The sequence below is a fragment of the Gekko japonicus genome, unplaced genomic scaffold, assembly GCF_001447785.1.
Source record: "Gekko japonicus isolate JY-2015 unplaced genomic scaffold, Gekko_japonicus_V1.1 scaffold583, whole genome shotgun sequence".
Taxonomy (NCBI): domain Eukaryota; kingdom Metazoa; phylum Chordata; class Lepidosauria; order Squamata; family Gekkonidae; genus Gekko; species Gekko japonicus.
In genome coordinates, this window is record NW_015170909.1 from 760961 (window position 1) to 782318 (window position 21358).

The window sequence follows — 21358 nt, forward strand, 5'->3', positions numbered from 1 at the left end:
GACGGGGGGGGGACAGGACGGGTCTCTGCAGGGAGCAGAAAACAGGAGGATTTAGGAGGTCTGAGCAAGCACCAAGGTGGACCGCTTTAAATGTGCCAATTTAAAATCGATTATATAATGCTTTATATACATTACTTAGATACCTGTTTGGCAAAAGTGCGTCCTGCTTAGTTGTTGGAACTATAAAATTCATTCATTAGCTGTGCAACCTCAGAGGAGGTTCTAAAAGTTCTAAAATATTTCTTTACTTTGTTTATACCTTCCTGCCCACACTTTTCTCCCCAGGGGAGGACCAAAGCAGCTGGCCTCCATCTCTTCTCCTTCATGTTACCCTCACAACAACCACAGGCACGTGCCACCCCAGCCCATCTCTCTTGCTTGCAGGGGAAAGAACCAAAGAACCAAGAGACGGTGGGGGAAAGAAGGCAGGGGGCCAAGCATGGTGTAGCGGTCATTTTATTTATTTATTTATTTATTGTCAAATTTATACCCCGCCCTCCCCACAAAGCAGGCTCAGGGCGGGGATAGAGTGTCTCACTAGGATCTGGGAGACCCAGGTTCGAATCCCCACCCTTCGACGAAGCTCACTGGGAGGAAAGGAGAACGACGTAAGCTACTCTGGGTCCCCACTGAGGAGAAAGGCGAGGTGCAAAAGTAAGTAAATAAATACATTAAATAAAAATATATCCACAGACAGCACTCACTGTACAAAAAGTCCAGATCTACTGTGTGTGTGTGGGGGGGAAGCACGCACACACACACACACACACACACAATCTATCTGTGCACCCCCTCCCTCCTTCCCCCCAGAGACCCCAGTCTCCTTCTCTCTGGGTGGCAGCAGATGCTGAAGCGGAGTTGCTTGCCCGCCAATACTGCACGTTGCATCCAGGACACTCAGCCCTCCAGGGAGGAGAGCTCTTTGGCTCATGCCTCTGGCACCCGCTCTGCCTACAAGGAAGCCAGGACAAGGGCTCAGCAGCAGAGATGCCCACTCTGGCTAACAGGCTCTGAGGCCGCTCCCGGCTTCACGTCGGTCCCTTAGCCTTGAATCAATTTTAAATGCTTCATAACAGGGGTGGCCAAACTTGTTTCATCTAATAGCCGCATAGACTAAATGTCAGAGGCTCGAGAGGCACAGGGTGACTTCAGAGGAAGAGGCGGGTTTGGGGGAGTGGCCTGAAAATGACATCACAGGAAGGGGTGGGTTTTGGTGTGGAATGTGACATCATCGGAAGGGGTGGTGCTTAGGAAGTGACATCACCTAGGGTTGCCAAGTGTATCTTTGCCGGGAGCGGGGGGCTCCCGGCCGGTGTCCTGAGTTCGTGCGCGCGAAGTACCACACGCACGTCACCCGGAAATGACGGGAGGATGGCAAACACGCTGGGGGCAGGGCCATGGCCATACAAGAGAAAACCATAGAGTTTTCTCTTGTATGGCCCCCAGCGTGCCCGGCGTGCTCACGTCACTTTCTGGTGGCGCGCACGCAGGGGTGGGGTTCCCCCCCGGGGCCCGATTCTGCGATGTCGGAAATCAGGCCTCCAAAGCGGGGGTCTACCCACCCCCCACCCCCACTTGGCAGCCCTAACATCACCTGACCTTCGACCTGGAAGGGACATCGCAGGACATGACATCACAAAGTGATGTCACATCCTTGCTAGGCACCACCCCCAAAGCCTCCATCCCCCTCCGTCCCCAGGTGGTTAAAAAAGAAAAACAAAAGTGGTGAAAACATTTTACTTATTCAACTACAAACTATTTCCCAGAGAGATGCATAAATATATCTCTGTCCTGGATGGCCCAGGCTAGTCTGTTCTTTTGTAGTCAAAATAAGAAATCTTGATTAAACACACTAAGACTCTAACAGTCCTAATCAGGGTATTTCTGGTTTAAAGCAGAGGTGTCAAACCCATTTGTTTATGTTCTCTGACATAAATGATATTTTGTCGGTCTGGGCCCTGTGTGCCATAAAATGTAACACAAGGTACCGGAGATACAAACTTTATAAAGATGATTTCAGATACCGACAATAGCAGGCAATCGCAGGCATGATTGGATTAGGTGTGATATGCACACGGGTGGAGATATCAGCATTGGTGTGATATACAGAGGCGTGGAGGAACTATCTGTCGTGGTTACTCATCTGTTTCCTGGCACAATTCAAAGTGGTGGCTCTTACCTTTCAGGACCTAAATGGCTTAGGGCCAGGACACCTGAGGGACCACCTCCACCCATTCTTCCCAGCCCACCAGCTAAGAGCTGCCTCCCAAGCCCTGCTCTCTGTGACCTTCAGGTGGAGACCTTCGGGGATGAGGCAGGTGGCGATTAGAGACAGGGCATTTTCTGTGGTGGCCCCTCACCTTTGGAACACCTTCCTCCCCAAGGTGTGCCTGGCGCTTGCTTTACTTTCTTTCAGGTGCCAGACCAAAACATATCTTTTTACCCTGGCCTTTAATTTGGGGGGTTATTTTACCAGTTATTTTAAAATGGTCTGCTTCTGTTTTGTGGGTAGTCTTTTATGCTTCTTATGTTTAACAGCTAATTTTTAATGGCTTATTTTTATATTATGTTGCTTTCATTGTAAGCCACTTCGACCAGGGCTCTGAAGAGGCAGCACAGAAATATCCTAAATAAATAAAATAAACCACCAGGTGCTGGGGAGACCTTTTACTGTCAAGCCTGCTCATTGGCGTCCTGGTGTGAAGCAAGATGGTGGGCGGCAGGGACCATCCTCCTCTGATTCAACAGAGCTCTTCTAGGGCTGTGGTCAGACGTCCCTTTAGATCCAACTCAGCTGCGAATGCCTGACAGATCTAAAGGGCATGATCAGACAGCAACATCTGGGAAAGGTCCCACAGCTGTCAGCACCCTGTGCTACCCCAACACGGGAGTGGAGTTAAAAGACACCGGGGAAAGTCCGGTCCTAATGATTGCCAATGGGCCACAAACGGACCTTCCCCTGTCTGGTTCTTCAAGCACACTCTCATGCCATCGGGAGGGTCTGCTCATTCCATCCCAACTCAGTGCCGGTTTTCCCCCTCACTTAGCAGTATGTGCATAACCACCTACTCCACAGGGATCTCTCAGTGCGGAGGTGCGACTCCTTGTTTATGCGCATGGGAAATGTGCCATCTGATCGGGCAGTGACGGGCTGAGCCCACAGCGACAAAGGATGTGTGAACTTGCAATGCTGTGTTGCCTATATGTTGAAAGATTCCCATCCCTCTGCCTGGCTCTCGACTATTGAAAAGAAAATTAATTCTATTGGTTTTAATCTGAACGATTTTGTCACTTTAACAGAGCCGGAGGTTTTTATTCTGCTTAAACAGAGACGTATTGATATAGAACTGCAAGAACTCAGAGCTCTTGCTTCCGGTAGGTGCTCCTCAGTTAGATGGGCCTATCCACTCTCTGGTGCTCCACTACAATATTTTTTCTCCCTGATATCACCGCAATTGTGCAGAGCTTACATGCTAGCACGGTTCAATGTTCTCCCCTCTGCCATTCTTGAGGGGAGATATAAGAAAATCCCTTATGCAATTAGATATTGCGGATGCAATAAGAGAGAAATAGAAACAGTTGAGCATGTACTTTTACATTGTAATTTGCTAAACGACATTCGAGCGAATTTTCTGGAAGTCCCCCTTAGCAAGGTAGCATGCCAACCGGACGGAAGCAAGCTACACTACCTCCTTACTTCTCGAGATTCGGAGATTATTGAATTGACTGCCAAGTTCTTTTATGGTCTTATAAAACGGAAAAATGTCCCTGATCATTCTAATTGAGTTCAATGAGTTTGTATAATTTAATTCAAGGTTTTGCAGTTGGGCAAAATTTTATCTTGCTATAACCTAAGCTTATATAAATAGACATACCTTTGTAATGCTTTTAGAAGTTACTTATTTTCCACAAATTTTATAGGATTGTTTTACCCTAATGGCAACTGTTTAATATTTTATGCCAATAAAAGGTATTTGTTTGTTTGTTTGTTGTTGTGTCAATTTCCACCGGAGAAAATAGATTTGCTTCCCCACCACACCAAATGGCACGTCTGACCGTGGCCTAGGTGTTCTTATGCCCCAGCAGAACCACCCCATCTGCATTGTTCTGCAAACCTGTGGGATTCCCACAGCAGTATAAACAATGTGCTCACCATTCCCCCATTAGCACATCCAAATAGAGGTGAGTCAAGCCACCCCTACAAAAAATTTATTTCTCTGGAAATTGCTCAATTAACATGGGCTAAAGGGACGCAGAGGTTTAATTTTAGACAGCAGGGGCCTTTCTGGCTTCTCAAGGTCACACTGACCCCCATCACTCACAGCAGTTCCCTAATTGCATTTTTATGTCAGTTTAATGAGCAATTTTAAACAATTCTCCACAGAAGGGTCTTTCCAATTAGAACCCCTTGATGGAACAATCCTTTGAATGGTCAGTTATGTGACAAGGCCAAGAAAAAAGAAACCATGAGCAGGGCCTTGGAAACCACATGCAGGGGTCATTTCGTAGAAAAAGAGGTGCAGGAGCTCATTAGCACAACTCATTAGCATATGCCACACCCCCTGACATCACCGGAAGTGTGTCAGAAGGCAACACCCACCGCTCAGGCTCCACTGGACTGTTTTCGATTGCTAGCTATGGGGCGGGGGCGGGAAACGTGCAGTTCTGTCCTTGTAGAGGAGGGAGAGCTTGTACCTGAATAAAGCCTGGTCTTAAAAGTACCACTGGACTGTTTTGGCCCGGGGGGCTGGGGGGGGGGGCTCTGCAAGTTACCTGGCTGCTTCTTGCTCTGACTGAGGGCTGGTGGGAGCAGGGGGTGGGGCTTGTTGCATGTGCCCGCCCCCTGGGCTCTTTACTGCCGGAGCTCCGCTCCTGTGCGCTCCTGCAGGAAATGACCCCTGACCACATGAAACCTTCTGGACGCCCAGTGGCACCTTTGGGGAGGGCAGGCAGCCTTTCAGCTCGTGCTCTTGCAGTCGTGCGGCACAGCGGGCTGGACCAGAGGCAGCAACAGTAACTTTACAGGGCCACGTCAAGGGTGATGAAATCGGAGCTCCTACTCTGGGCACAAAGGGACATGGATAAAAGGCTAGCCAACCTCCTCAGAGCTTGGAAGCTAAGCAGGGTCGGACCTGGTTAGTTAGTGGGAGACCACCAAGGAAGGCCTGGGTTGCTACGCAGAGGGGGGAGGAGGAGAGGAGGAGATTGGATTTATACCCCATGGCCCTTCACTTGGAGTCTCAGAGCGGCTGACAAACTCCTTTCCCTTCCCCTCCCCACAACAGACACGCTGTGAGGTGGGTGGGGCTGGGAGAGCTCTGACAGAAACTGCTCTTTTTCAAGGACAGCTGTGCCAGAGCTTGTGACTGACCCAAGGTCACATCAGCAGGTGCAAGTGGAGGAGTGGGGAATCAAACCCGGTTCTCCCAGATTAGAGACCGCACACTTAACCACTACACCAAACTGGCAGGCAATGGCAAGCCACCTCTGAACGTCTCTGGCCTTGAAAACCATATGAGGGGTTGCATAAGTGGGCTATGACTTGACCACTGAGAGAGAGGGAGAGGGAGAGAGAGAGAACTGTTGAAATCCCACTTTAAAAATCAGGTTCGACACCCAAGCGCCCGCAGCAGCCTGTACTGCCGTTCCATTCAGTTCAGTTAGCCTTTATTGGCATAAAAATACCTTAAAAGAGGGTTACTATAAAAGAGAAATATACGCTGTACTGCCTTTTTTCCAAATTCAGCTGGCTCACAAGGCCCTTTCCTGGAAAAGTCCCATGGGGCCACAGTCTGACTCGCCTCAGTGACATCCACATGGCAGTTTTCTGAGTGACACAGTCTACGTGGGAGCCGCATGCAATGCACGGAGCGCCTTTGCACAGCGCTTAGAACTTGCAATCTGTTGATCCTTCAACGCATTTGGGAGCTCTGGATCAAGACACCTGATGGGCCGGAGGGCCCCCCCCCCCCGTCGCTCTCCTTAGAATACACAGAGTGTGGCATAGGAGGAGAGAAGACGCTCCCACAGGGGATGATATATGGAAAGCTAGCCAGGGAGGGATGCGCCTTCTTCCTTCAGCTAAGAGTCACTTCCTTGTTTGTCCCCAGAGTGCAGTTCTCTGGCCGTTCCCTGCTCCTTCACGCAGTCTTCTCTCCTCGCTGCCCACCAGCCATTTAGAGAGAGATGCCACCTCTCTCCTTCTTTCTATGTAACAAAGTGAGTTCCTAAATAAAGCACTAACAGCCACTCTGCCAACAGGACTTGGATGCCCTGCAGGGACTGTTCAGGGACGAGGGGTGGGGAGACTCCCCGGAATGGTGTCCCATGGTGTCATCATGACATCATTTCCAGCCGTGCAACTGGAAGTCACATCACCACAGTCAGAAGATGCGCTAAGATTTACTCAAATTCTGAAGTTCAAACAATGTGCTGGAAATTATAGCAAGACATTACAGGACACTGTTCCAGCCCCAAATCTCCCCATTGCCTCTCAACAGGGTGAAAATGGGTGCCGGGGGGGGTGAGGGTAGGAGCTCCCCCACCCCCACCAGGCAAGTGGGGACCTTGCTCTACATTCCCCTCCTGTCTGCTGCCAGGGCCTCAAAGTTCTGGAAGCTCTGCGCTTGGGAGGCCCATTCGTTTCCGATTCCCTTCGCCTTACACAGGGAAAACTGCCGCTTGGGGAGCATGGAAAGTAGGAAAGTAGGAGAATCCCAGTGCCTGCCTCTCCTCACTGTTCCCGGATGCTGCTTCTTAGGTTTACCCTAACCCCCCCCCCAGGCATTTTTTTGGCTTCCTACTTCTATTGTTTGCTTAAATCACTATAGTTGCCTTGAGTGCTCTACAGACAGAATATTCTAATGGCAGCAGAACCGAATTTATAGATTCGTTCAAATGAAGATTATGTATTTCCCCCAGTATTTAATAACTGAGTGCGTTTGCAAGGTGGAGGTGGGAAGGCAATCCCAGCCTGCTTCACACATTTAGCCTATAAAACGCCTCCCAGAAGAACCAGCCTGTTCAAAACCTGGAGGAACCTGCGGAATATTGTCTATTAAGAGCAATATAGAATGAGCCAAAAGGAAAGCACAGAATGCGTTTCCACAGCGGTTTCAACACTCTGCCAATTTATTGGGGGTCTCCATCTTAACTCACGCAGGGCATTAAAATGTGAAGACTGACCAGACCAGAAGCTCCCTGCACAGATCCAATCAATTTCACCACTCTGCTGAGTGTAAAAAACCTGGGCGGGGGCCCCATTTATTAAAACCGGGCCAATGACACACACCCCCTTTGCAATTGTATAGTCCTGATGCTACTCCTGCAAAGATCAGTGGATGGTGCCCAAGGGCTACAGGGAAGACACACACACACACATGCCAGCCCATATACCAGACCAGGGGTCATTTCATAGAAAGAGAGGTGCAGGAGCTCATTAGCACAACTCATTAGCATAACTCATTTGCATACACCACACCCCCTGACATCACCGGAAGTGTGTCAGAAGGCAACACCCACCGCTCAGGCTCCACTGGACTGTTTTGGATTGCTAGCGATTGGGGGGGGGGGCATGCAGATTTGCCCTCACAGAGGAGGGGGGGCTTGTACCTGAATAAAACTTGGTCTTAAAGGGGCCACCTGGACTGTTTTGGATTGCTAGCTATGGGAGGGGGAATGCACAGATCTGCCCTCACAGAGGAGGGAGAGCTTGTACCTGAATAAAACTTGGTCTTAAAGGTGTCACTGGACTGTTTTGGATTGCTAGCTATGGGAGGGGGAATGCACAGATCTGCCCTCACAGAGGAGGGAGAGCTTGTACCTGAATAAAACTTGGTCTTAAAGGTGCCACTGGACTGTTTTGGATTGCTAGCTATTGGGGGGGGGCACGCAGATCTGCCCTCACAGAGGAGAGAGAGCTTGTACCTGAAGGCGGGTTAGGGGAGGGCTCTGCAACTTACCTGGCTGCTTCTTGCTCCTGTGGCCTGGCTGAGGGCTGCTGGGAGCAGGGGGTGGGGCTTGTTGCATGTGCCCGCCCCCTGGGCTCCTTACTGCCAGAGCTCTGCTCCTGTACGTTCCTGCAGGAAATGATCCCTGCAGCAGACCAATCAAGCTACAGTTTAGTTCTGTTTGGCTTTCAAAGGGCTGCAGTCTGGCCGAAGGCAAAACACAGGCTCATCTGAGCAACAGACAGAAATGCCACAGGCATTTCCCACTGGCTACAGTTCTTTCATCCGTGGCTGGAGGCAACTGCTTTTGGGAGGCGGGAAGTGGCAAGGGCGGACTGGCCATTTACACTTTCAAGGACACTTCCTGGTGGGCTGTTACACCAGAGGGCCAGTGGTGGGCAGGAGCGAACAGAACCCAGCTCCAGCAACGCTGTCAGAGCCTGAGAGGCCACTCCGCTCAGACCCTTCCTCAGCAAAGGGAAGTGGCATCCGTTCATGGGTTGCCTTTCCCTAGGGTTGCCAACCTCCAGGTAGGGCCTAGAGATCTCTCGAAATGACAACTTATCTCCAGCCAACAGGGACCCGATCCTCCGGAGAAAATGCAGCTTCAGTGGGAGGACGCCACGGCACGATACCCCACTGAGATCTCTCCCCGCCCCAAGCCCCTGGGATCCACTCTCCAATCTCCAGAAATTTCCCAACCCAGAGCTGGCAGACCTGCTTTCCCACCACACTGCTGCCCGTTTACAGGAAGGAGCAATGCGTGCGTGCCATCAAGCCACTTCCAATTTACGGCAACTCTATGGATGAACGTCCTCCAAAACATCCTGTCATTGACAGCCTTGCTCCGGTTTGCACACAGAGGGCCTCTCTGGCTTCTTTGACGGAGTCCATCCATCTCAGGTCGGGTCTTCCTCTTTTCCTGCAACTTTTCCTCCAACTTTTCCTCGCGTGAGTGTCTTTTCCAGTCTTCTCTTTGTCTTCTCGTAAGGTGACCAAAGTACGATAGCCTCAGTTTCGTCATCTGCACTTCTAGGGAGAGTTCAGGCTTTACTTGATCAAAAACCCGCTTGTTTCTCTTTTGGGTGATCCACGGGATCCGCAAAACTCCCCTCAAATACCACGTTTCAAAGGGATCCACTTTCTTCCCTGTCAGCTTTCTTCATTGTCCAACTTCTACCCCCCTACGGAGTCACGGGGAATACTCTGGTACGAATCATCTTGATCGTGGTCGCCAGCAGAGCAGCCTGGCCCTCGAGGCCTTCTTCTCGCTCCTTCATGGCAGCCCTTCCCCATCTCAGTCTCCTTCTGGATTTCTCGACTGTAGCCTCCCCTTGGGCTGATGATGGAGCCAACAGGTAAGCTCACGCCCTCCTCTCTCTGGCCACTGCGGCACTGGCCTGTAGCCCTGCAGGGGCCCATCAACTGGGCTTGCCCCAGGGCCCCTCTCACTCCCCAGCCGGAAACACCTTGAGATTTGGGGGGTGGAGCCACAGGGTCCCCCCTCCAAAGCAGCCGATCTCTCCAGAGGAGATCAACTGTAACAGCCGGAGACTCCCAAGCACCACTTGGAGGCTGGCCCACCCTATCCCAGCCTTGGAAGGGGTAAAGGTAACTAGCCGGCTCTTCAGCACCCACAGCACCAAACGAAGCCCAGAATAATTCCCGCCTTCTTGGCATATGTGTATTTCCTTTCCAAGCCTTGTAAAGAAGCACACACACACACACCCCGGAGAACGCGGAGCCATGCAGTGAGCTGTGACATGCAGCTGATGCTCAGAGGAGCAACAAAAAATGCTTCCTGCCAAATGCAACAGGACGTTTGGAGTAGCCAGCGATGGAGGGGAGGTGGCAGGTAACACCAAGGCACAGAGGGCACCTCAGGCTCTTGCAGGGGTGTGTGTGTGTGTGTGTGTGTGTGTGTGAAACAAATTATTTAAAAGGGACCCAGGACCGGAAGGAGGAGTAAGGGGAAATTAACCCCTCATTAAGGGGCAGAACTCTAGAAACGGAATGCAGTAATTTGCCTTAAGAAAACAGAAATGATCTGCTAAGCAGACTGGACATAAAAAGCCCAGCAAATCACCACAATCATTGCAAATCATCAGGATGTGGCGAGCAACCAGTTTTTTCCATGAAACTCATGCACTGAGAACAGATTCAAACAAAAGAACACTGAACAAGCACTATGAACACACATTTTTATGTGCGCGACAAGGGCTCTTTGTGCCCTTGCTGTGTTAACACACCTCTCAATTAAGGAAATGACAACGACAACTCCCTTCAGCCTTCCTCTGGCTAAATAGAACAAGCATACTCACAGCCTCTTCCTTCTGATAACAGAGAAAACGACAAGAGTCTTGCCAATTCCATCTATTGATTCCTGGGCATCTTAACTTCTTGGGCACATGCCCCAGGAAGGACCGCCCTGATTACCCAAACAACTTATCACCAGGACCAACCTCTTCCCTTTTCCTTCGGGGCCTAAGAACCTAAGCAACCTATTAACCACTTACCAGAGTAATAGTGGCTCCGGTCACATGGGCAGGAAACTGTGGGGGGGAAGCGTGGCTGTTTGCCCCAGGGCAAACTAACGCGCGGTTAAGCGATCAGACCTCCTGTGGAGGTTCTGAGGAGGTACCGTGGAGGTTCCGTGGGTAGGGAGAGGTGCCGATCACAGGACATGCCTGCGCGCAACGAAGAAGTGCACGGTGCGGCAAACTGGTTTTCTTTTTTTGTGTACACGACAAATGCGCATGCTCCGTTGGGTGCGTGTGCGCAACCACGGAAACTTGGGGGGGGGAACCTTTTTTGCAAGGGGACATGGGCGGTCGCCGGATGCTACCGGAAACGCAATCAGACACCCGCCCTTGCCCTACAGTTTCCGGAAACTAGTACCTCCGAGGTACTAGTTTTTTGCTGCGTGTTTTCGGTGGGAAGCCTCGGTTGTGCCACGGAAGCGCTACGCTTCCCAGATGTGCCAGTGAGATCGCGCCCGGAAACTCCGCCTGTCTTCCGACTCTCTTGCGTGGCTAATGTTCCATGTGACCGCAGCCAGTGATGCACAAAGGCTGCGATCACACACACCTTTAGATCCGACAGAGGTGCGGATGCCTGATGGAGCTAAAGGGAGCGATCAGACAGCAAACATCTAGGACGTGTCCCGCTGTTGTCGGCAGCCCATGCTGCTCTGCCGCAGGAGCGGAGTTCAAAGATACGGGGGAAAGTCTGGTAGGAAACGGGTTCCATTTACTTTCCCCCGTCTGATCGCTCAAGCGCGCTCTCAAGCTGTCAGGATGGTCTGATCAGGCCATCTGGGCTCGGTGCTGGTCTCTTCCCTCCTTCGCAGGATACACATCATCGCATGCTCCATAGGGGGCCCTCCGTGCAGAGGTATGTGTCCTTGTTTATGTGCATGGGAAACAAATCAAGCTGTCAGGATGGTCTGATCAGGCCATCCGGGCTCGGTGCTGGTCTCTTCCCTCCTTCGCAGGATACACATCATCGCATGCTCCATAGGGGGCCCTCCGTGCAGAAGTATGTGACCTTGTTTATGTGCATGGGAAACAAATGCCCCCCCCCAAAAAACCCGACTCAGTCACAGTTGCATCTGATCACAGAATGGCTGTGGTCACACTGGCGGCTTGGCGCGATATGGTGCCGCCTCTAATTGAACCGGGTTAAAGTGTAGTGGGATATATCAGCCACACAGCACACCCTGCTGTGGGTTACCCACAGAAACATACCATGGTAAAGCCTCCAAATTATTGTGGCACCACAGCCACAGAGCGAATGGCAAAAAAAATCCAAATACCATGTGTGTGCATAGTGTGCATTCACACGCATGCACACATAGGCAAGTCTTTTAAAAAACCACCTCCATAGCGGCAGAACAGATCTGCAGGTTCACACTGCCAAATCCGTTCTGCGCCCGCTCCCCCATGTTCAGACATCCGGCCATGCGCAATGAATGGAAACAAAAACACCACGTCGGAGGTGGTGGCTTTTTAACCCGGCTCCAAGTCATTGTCTGACGGGGTGAGTCGACCTGGGGAACGCCTGGCAGATGTGGCTGCCCGTTTAATCCGTTTGTAAAATGTGCCTATATTGGACCAAACTGCCAGTCTGAACATAACCAGTGACAGGCTGCGACCACACCTACAAAGAGAGGTGTGATCGTGCAACTGTGTGTCAAAGAGGGAATAGCCTCACTACCCCTTCACTTCAACTGGCCCGTGTGACCACAGCCAAAGATTAGATAATCTACAAGAAGGGGGACCCGTGATACTCGCGGGGGGGGGAGAGGTTCCATGGGAGGAGAAGGAAGCAGCCGCAGGTGAGCCTTCTCCCCTCTCCTCCCGTCCCTGGCACCCACAGTGAGGCCTGCACCCCTCCAAGCCTTCTCCCTCTTCCACCCCCAGCACCGGCGGTGAGGCCTGAACTCAGCCCACCAAGCTTTCTCCCTCCCCCCTCCCCTAGCAGTGGCGGTGAGGCCTGGCTGGCCTGCCGAACTTTCTTCCTCCCTCCCTCCCCCCCACCAGTGGCGGCGAGGCCTGGCCGGCCTGAGTGGCTTACAGACGCCGGCCAGCCAAGCCTTCTCCCGCCCCCTCTCCCTCTCCCTTCCTGCCGGCGGTGGGGAAGCCGTTCTCAGAGTGTTCCCTGCACCTGCGCAGGGAACACTCTTTTACTTTTGGGGGGGATTTAAATATCCCCTGCATATTTTTTCCAAGTTTTCAGATTTTTCTGCACATACGGGGATTGCCCCAAATGTGCAGGAAAACCTACCTGCCCCCCAAGTGCCCCCGGTGTGCTGATTTAGATATCCGCACGGAGGGGCCATGTTCGGAATTAGATGTATAGATGGTCAAGAGCAATACAAAAAATAGAGCTGCTAACTGTATAACTAGATTTAATAGTTATGTTGAAAACTGCTAGAATAGGATTCTCTACGTTCACGTGACAGGGTGGATCACAATTTTGTTTGGCAATGTATTATATATGTATTATGTCGGCTGCAATTTGGTGGCACTTTTCACCACACCACCCGCTTGTGAATGGCACGTGACTGTCATCGTTTTCTAAGGGTGCATTCAGACGGGCCGTTCAGTCCACTTTCGACCCACCTCAGAAACAGATTTTATCTGCACGAGCACACGGTCAACATCTGCCTCCCGTCCCCAGCTGTCACTTTCCAGCTCAACACCACTTTAACCTGGAGTATTTTGATATCAGGTCCCCAAGTGGTGTTTTCCTGATTCTCCGGTTCCAGCCAAACTTTTCTGACATCTGATCGCTCCTGCAGTGTCAAGCCACTTCTGGTTTAAACCCCCTCCCCGCTCGAAAGCTGCCCGAGGCTTCCGCTTTTCACCCACCATTTCTTTAAAGCGTTGGCGGTATGCGCATAGGTGGAGCTCTGCCACCGCGTTATTAAAAACAATGTTTTTAAATTTAATTTTTTTTAAAAAAATGTTTAAATGGTGCCTAGTTTTAGCCTTTAGAAGAGTTTGGGATCTCACGGAGGCTATTTTTGGGGTAAACATTTAAAGGGAAGTGTTCCTTTAAAGTTTAAAGGGAAGTGTTGAAGTAGAAATTGCTGCTCTGCGCACGTGCGAAAATTTTAGTTCTACAGATGGCTGCCTGTGCACATGCCCAAACTGAGAGAGAGAGAGAAACAACAACGATGCACGCTCCCGTGTGTGGACGGCGGGGAGCGATGTGGCTGTGCAGCGATCTGGAGCAAGGTGGTGAGTGTGATCGTGATTCTCCAGGTTAAAAAAAACACACACATCAGGGCCAGAGCAATTTAAACCGCTCCCAGCACGCCATCTGACCGCACCCCATGAAGCACATAGAGGCAAAACTTGACCACTAGTTTTCAGCCTGCTTCTGAAGCCACATAATTCCTCTGAAGCTTATCAGGGACGCCTCAATTTAGAGAATATTGTGGACCAGCTTGCCAGAAGCACACAAGCACACTTCCGAAGTGCAGCTACAAAGGAGTGATGTCCCTGTTCTTGGCACATTTCATGTGGGATGATGCTGAACCCAGCAATCTTGACGAACACTCCATGGGAACTGAATGAACACCCACCTCTAGGGGCAGACATGCAGGGGTCCTCAGATTTTAAGTTAGAAAGGGAGGTTGGCTAGATTCAAGACCAGGCGCACCGCAGCGATCAACAAGATTCCCAGGGCCGGTTGTCAGATACCAGAAGTGAGGTCAGTAACACTTGCTTGGCCCAAAGGCTCGTAAGCCAAAACAAAGGCATGCAGATCAGAGCCCAGGGCGCTCCTTCACGAGGCCTAAGTCTGCTCTGAAAACGAGGGAGAGGAAGCTGATTCAACAATTCGGCTGGAGACCCGGGGGGAGGGGGGCATGATGCCAGGAAGGAGCTCCAGGAAGAGGGGCAACAACTGGAGGGTGCAGCGCAATTGAGACTGGGGGCCACCCACCATCCACCGTAAGGGCAACAAGCCTGGTCACCCAATGGAAGGAAAGATCTGGAATGCTGGGATGCTAGCAGGGCCGAGCTAGTGGGGCGCAGTGGATAGAGTGGAGGACTAGGACCTGTGCTCCCCCCAGCCAGCGTTAATGTACCTTTAAGAGTAGTTGCACCTGGGAATTGGAGTCCACAGTTAGGGGTCCCAGAAGCTTCCCTCTGACTGGTTCATTAAGAGTAATTTCCTGAGCTCAGAGGCGCAAAGAAAGGCGTTTTATTGTTCTTTTCCGTTTCTTTGTCCATCAACCCTTACCGCAAGGAGAGGGGAAGCCCATCTCTTTTCTCACCATGGCCATAGGATTGACCTAGATCAGAAAGATGTAACGCTCTATCCAGCTATCAGCTCGATTGTGAGTAAATGATCTACTGAATGCATGTGAAGTTAAATAAAGACAATTTCAGCTCTCTTCACTGGCTGTGCGTTGACTCACACCTGGAAAGCGTTTGCCTCAGCTGCAGCTCACGCTAGACAGGACAGTGAGAAAAGAGATGGGCTTCCCCTCTCCTTGCGCCTCTGAGCTCAGGAAATTACTCTTCACCACAAACTCTCAGCCTGACCTACCTCACAGGGTTGTTGTTGCGAGAAAACGGAGGAAGGGAGAACAGTGCTCTAAAGTCACTTTGAGGCCCAAATGTGGGGATACAAGTGGGGTCTAGGTCTAGGTCTAAGGTATAGGTCAATAAATGCATGCACGGATGCTCCACCCCCACCCCAGTCAACATTATGAGTTGGCGTGCCCAGTTCTCAACTAAGTACTTTACAGTTGGTATCACCAAAATCATACACTGTCCACTTTTAAAACAATAGTATAATAAAACCTCAAACCAAGCAGTTATCCATTTACTAGTGGAGGGCAAACAGTCTCTTGCAATCAGTACAGTACGGCAACGGAAGACATTCCAAGGGCAGTAAGAAGCGTGAGCCGGGCCAGATACTGATGGGAAGAGCTGTGTTCTGGGCAGCTCTTGCTCAAGAGGGGAACCCCTTGGTATTCTGAGGCTTTCCTCAAAGCATCTCCTAGAAGCAGCAGCAGCAGGCCGAGGGGAAGGAAGCGGCTGCTTCTCTGGTCTTATTTTAATATAATCGCTCTCCCTTCCAAATCCATAACCAGAGCCAAGAATCAGATCTTGAAAAGGAAAGAGACAGATGATATTAAGCAGAGCAAAACAAAAGCAAGGCCAGCTTGACACACAAACCAATATTTGAGATTCAATATTTCTCATAATTTAAAATACACTTACAGTGCAAGTCCCAGAGAAACAGGATGATGGACTTAATTGTTTTAAGAATCCACAGGCAAGAGGGAAATGCTCATGGCTCCTGAATGCTCAGAAGTCAATTCCGAGTGTCCAATTGGCCACTTATCAACTTCACTCATCAAAGAAAAAAGACAAGAGAGAAAGGAGGCCACTTGACTGAGCCCTTTGCAACCTAGTTTGGTATTCATGAGCTTTGCCAAAAAGTTGAAGAGCAATGACACTCCTTGGAAGGGAAATGCATGCCTCTTTCTCCAGCAGTTTCCAGTGGTGAAACTGAGAATCCAGACTTTAAAACATTCAACCCTTCCTATAATCTTATTCTCCCAGGTATTCACAGCCACTGCTGTTAGCAGCCTTCAACCCTTGTATATGGCTTTTGGACCTGATTTTCTCAGCATTGTTATACGGGAGTTTTAAAAAAATAATTAAAAGTTGCCATTTGCCATAATTTCCCAAAGGTGTCAAGGGGTTCAGTTTATAAGACACAGTGGGTGATTTCTCACGAGAGCTGCCTCGCAGCACAGCCGTTTGCCTCGACACGTTTCTTCGCCCGATTTCCTCCGCAGTTTCGTGATCCTGGTTTTTGAGGATCATGAAACTGCGGAGGAAATTGGGCGAAGCCCCGAGTCAAATGCAGCCCCGGAGCTTCGGGTGTGAAATTGACACGTTTGTGTCGAGGTGCGAGGCAGCTCTCGTGAGAAATCACCCAGTACCTTCGAAGGAGATTGCTCCACCAGGAGATTCTTAAATAGGGATGGACACGAACCAGCTAACAAACCTAAATTTGTGATGAACCAGGCCTGGTTCGTGGTTTGTGAATCCTGCCCCCACGAACCTCCGACGAACTTCCCAGGTGGCTTTGAGAGGTTTGCGTGGTTTGCATCAGTGTCTACACTGGTACCGGTAGCGGGGCTTGGAGATGGCATTTAAAAAGACTTCATGCATGCACACAAAAGCACATACCTTGAATAAAACTTAAAGGTGCCACTGGACTCTAACTACTTGAGGTAGTCACTGCATACTTACTAAGTCAGAATCCATTGCACAATGCCGCTGAAGTAAATCGGAAGGAGTGTTACTTAACCCCATCCCCCACTGCCTGGTTTTGAGCAGCTCTTTTTAGTTTCTATGAAAATTACACAAAACTTCCCAAGGGATCTGTGTCTTCAGAGCTAGAGCTCAACATAACAGGCCTGTGCTTGGTGGGGGGGGGGAGATGCTGACATTCTCAAAGTGCCCCTCTCAAGGGATCCATCTCAAGTGCCATCAAGTCACTAGAAGCATTCTTGAGAGTCCTGATAGGAGAGAATAAAGGCCCTTAAAGCCGCCGCCTGAGGGATGCACGTTGCTCCACCGCCTGCAGTGCCTCAAGGCAGCTTCCATTACAACAGGGAGTGAAGGCAGAACCCCTTCAAATTCAGCCACAGCCCTGAGTAGGACATCCTCCTGATTTAATCAGCAGTCCATCAAAAGCAGAGTAACACAGTTAAATGATAACCAGATGGCAAGCTCAGAAAACACGGAGTTAGGTCTTCAACACAATTCAAGGGGAAAGCTTTAGCCATGCTAAAAGTTAATATTGAAGCTCCACGTTATTAAGTGATCCCTGCAAATATGACGGTTAACTGGAAGAAACCAAAGCCTCCCCAGCTTAAAGGGCATCTAAAAATAAAATAGGTTGTGCAAAGTAACAATTTACTCAGGATCAAAGAAGAACATCTAGTATTCGTAGCAATAGTACAAACAACATTTGTGTAACCCACTCATCTTCCAAGGACCTCAACAAAGCACACATGAGATTAACCTGCCCTAAACCTCTTTGTCCTCCAGCTCCTCTTCTATCGGATTCTGCACTGCGGTCCGTCCCTCCCCTAATGGAAACCAGATTCTGTTCCCAACCCTCAGATCTTCCAGCGCTCTGCCTCTCCCCCCTCCCCCACGTCTACCTGTCCTAGCTTCTCCTCACCAAAACCTTGGGGAAATTAAGGGAAGTGGAGGGGTCTCAAAGTGAGCTATTCCAGGGATCCCACAATGTTGGGATTAAATGAAAAAATTCTCCAATATGCACCTCTTAGAAAGGTTTCCTAGTGTACCAGTGTACCAGGAATCATTATCATTATTTTAGTTCCCATAGGTACATGGATTCTCTAATGGCATATGAAAAATTGAAGACAGGGGCAGATGTTAAGGACCTTCCATAGGTACACTTTTCTCTTGACCCCACAATCAGGGGATCACAGAATTGCACACTGACAAGACCCAGTTTTCTCGTCTAGTGTCAGCCATCTTTCCATGCGCACCAAATGAACCTTTCAAGTGAATGACGCTCACTAGTATTTACTAGTCTTATGTTATTTATTTGTTTGTTTGTTTTATTCTATTTATATCCCGCCCTCCTTGCGTAGCAGGCTCCGGGCGGCTTACAGTAGGTTAAAATATGTTAAAACACAGATGCACTGAAACAATGCAGTAACGTAGTATGCAACAAATGGCAATCATCAATACATATAAAAAGATAAAATGCTGATGGCAGTGGCGTCCCACAGGGTTGAATTACGCTGGCTGTTGATATTCAGGTTAACAAAGAGGGCCTTAACAGTTCAGATGTTAACTGTTCAGATGTTATCAATATGTAGTCAGTAGTCAGTGGCAGCTTCTAATCGAAGGCCTGGTGGAAGAGCTTCGTTTTACAGGCCCTGCAGAACTGTGCGAGGTCCCGCAGGGCCCTGATGTCTTCCGGGAGTTTATGTTCTTACAGATGGCTTTAAAAGGGGATTAGATAGGTTCATGGAGGAGAGGTCTATCAGTGGCTACTAGCCATGGTGACTAAAGGAAACCACCACATTCAGAGGCAGTCTGCCTCTGACTCCCAGTGCCAGGAAGCAACATCAGGGGAAGGCCTCGGCCTCCGTGCCCTGTTCTTCACCCTCCAGAGGTCAGCCGCTGTGTGAGAATGGATGCTGGACTAGATGGACCACTGGTCTGATCCAACAGGGCTCTTACGTTCTTTAGATCTTTAAGGAAAAGATGAGTTACAAGTACTCTGGGTACGTAAATAAACCCATGCTGTTAGTCCTGGGTGATCCACTGATGGTTCATCCATGGGGCCTAATGGCCAGGAGATGACTTCCTCCAGATGCCACTCCAGCTGAGGGGAGGGAGCAGTAGGATGGCATAAACTCAAGAAATGCCAGGAGAAATGCCATTAACTGGGACCTGGGCTAAGGTCCGGAAGGTGAAGGCTGCTTTTAGGAGTCTTTGGCTGATTTCCCACAAGCTGCTGCTCCGCGCTCGTTCCTCCCTTTGCCCCGATGGTACATGTCACTTTCACACCATGTTCTACGCAGCTGCATTTTGCTCCACAGCTTTTCCCGATTCCCCCCGCGTCTACTCAATCCTGTTTTTTGAGAACTGAGTAGACACCGGGGAAATCGGGCGAAACTGCGGAGCAAAATGCGGCACGATCGGGGCAAAGGGAGAAATGAGCGCGGAGCAGCAGCAGCTTGTGGGAAATCAGCCTTTGTTCCCCGACTGAAGCAAATAATCCAAAGGCACCACAAGCCCCTAATAAGCGGAGTGCGCTTTTACTCAAAGGAGACCACACGCCTGCTACCCCTGGAATTCCCACCACTCAGAAGTTGAGTGGCCTCCCTGGGAGCAAGAATTCTAGAGCAATGCATTACTGAAATCAATGTCCAAGTAAACTCAGGGGGGTTCCAGTCCCTCCTACCCTGTCACACCTTGCTATAACTACATGTCCCTCATACGGCTCTGAGAACACAAGTCCTGGCCCTAACATACCTATTAGCACATCAAGCACACAATAAGAAACTCACCCCATTCTTCGGGTAGGCGATCCACCCAAGATCTCCCATGACTGATCGCGAGTCCAGTAAGTTCACTGAAAGAAAGTTGAGAAATAAGATCTTAATTTATGCAGATAAAACCGGGGGGGGGAGCTCAGGGAACTCAGTTGCCACTGGGAGAAAGACCCCACTAGCCAGCGCCAAACCAATCTCTCCAACGACAAGGAGAAGCACAGGAGCTGATAGGCGGATGCCAGTAAAGGCACCAGGTTCAATCGCCATTTAAAAGGGCCAAGCAGGAGGTGGTGTGAAAGAGACCCTGGAGAGCCAGTCTGGCACCCAGGGTCTCATTCAGTATTGGCGGGGCGGGGGGGGGGGGATCTGATTCAGCTTTGTGTGAGGTAATTTCCCCTCGCACTCTCCCTGCCTCAGCCCCCCAGCCCCCACCCCACAGCCATTCCATCTCCGCCAAGGGCTCTTCCAGCCTCTCTTTTGAGTCAGCAATTGCTAGATCGCTTACAGCTCACGTGTTGTAACAATATTGCCACAGGGAGAGAAGGCGGATTGGTACGGCCCAACCTCATCAGACCTCGGGAGCTACGTAGGGTCAATACTTGGAAGGGAGACCACCGAGGAAGAGACCCTGGGCGGAGGGCGGAGGGAGGCCATTGGCCAACCCCCTCTGCTCCTCCCTTGCCCGGAAAGCCCCTCGCTGGGGCCACTGTGAGTCGGCTGAGGCTTGATGGCACTTCATAGGCACACGACATTGCCACAGTCTACTAGCTCCTTCCTTTTTTAGGAAAAATGAAAGTTGGGAATTCAGAGGAATTAGTAGATTGTGGCAATTGGTTACAACACTATAACCATCTAGCAATTTTATTTGTGTTATTTTATTGATTTTTATCCCGCCCTTCCGGCCCAGGCTGGCTCAGGGCGGCTTACAACAGAATAAAAGTTCTCATAATACATAAAACACGATTCGTTACATTAATACAATTCCTGATAGATAATAATACAATAATATAAACACAGTGTTAAAATTAAACATAGTATTAAAGTGCTTGCAATTCCAGTTACCCCCTCATGGATCACTGCCTTGTCGTGGCGAGGGGGCTTGAGCAGTTCAATGAAGCTGTGGGCTATGCCGTGAAGGGCCACCCAAGACGGACAGGCCACAGCAGAGAACTCAGACCAAGAGTGATCCCCTGGAGAAGGAAATGGCAACCCACTCCAGTATCTTTGCCAAGAAAACCCCATGGACAGTAACAAAAGGCTAAAAGATATGACGCCAGAAGATGAGCCCCTCAGGTCGGAAGGTGTCCAATATGCTACTGAGGAAGAGCAGAGGGCAAGTACAAGTAACCCCAGAAAGAGTGAAGCGGCTGGGCCAAAGCCGAAAGGAAGCTCAGTTGTGGATGTGTCTGATGGTGAAAGGAAAGTTCGATGCTGCAAAGAACAATACTACATAGGAACCTGGAATGTAAGATCTATGAATCAAGGTAAGCTTGATGTGGTCAAAAATGAGATGGCAAGACTGAACATCGATATCCTAGGAATCAGTGAACTAAAGTGGACAGGAATGGGCGAATTTAACTCAGAAGACCATTATATCTACTACTTGTCAGACCCCCAAAGCAGGAGAACAAACCCACGTTCCAAAGAAGTAAGATTTATTTCCAAAGCATGGTTGATCATGAACATACAGAGAATTGTCCAGAATGACTACAATACACAGGGGCAGTATAATATAGGAACTTCAAACTTGGTTAACCCAATGGGCTAAACTCCCTCGCAAGGGAGTTGATTAGAAAAGGCGCGAAGCAGCCTGAGAACTCCAACTGCT

At 50.0% G+C, this 21358-nt stretch overlaps 1 protein-coding gene across 1 annotated transcript in view; it reads right to left on the reverse strand.

Moving 5' to 3' along the window:
* Positions 1-19797, reverse strand: part of EPHA5 (EPH receptor A5) — a 274966-nt gene extending 255169 nt beyond the window's left edge. Inside the window, exons 1-2 of the mRNA XM_015418676.1 lie at positions 19722-19797; positions 19546-19610 (exon numbers count right to left, since the gene is read on the reverse strand). Coding sequence (XP_015274162.1) covers positions 19546-19610; positions 19722-19797 — 141 coding nt within the window. The remainder of the gene's footprint in view (positions 1-19545; positions 19611-19721) is intronic.
* Between the last annotated feature and the right edge of the window lie 1561 nt (positions 19798-21358).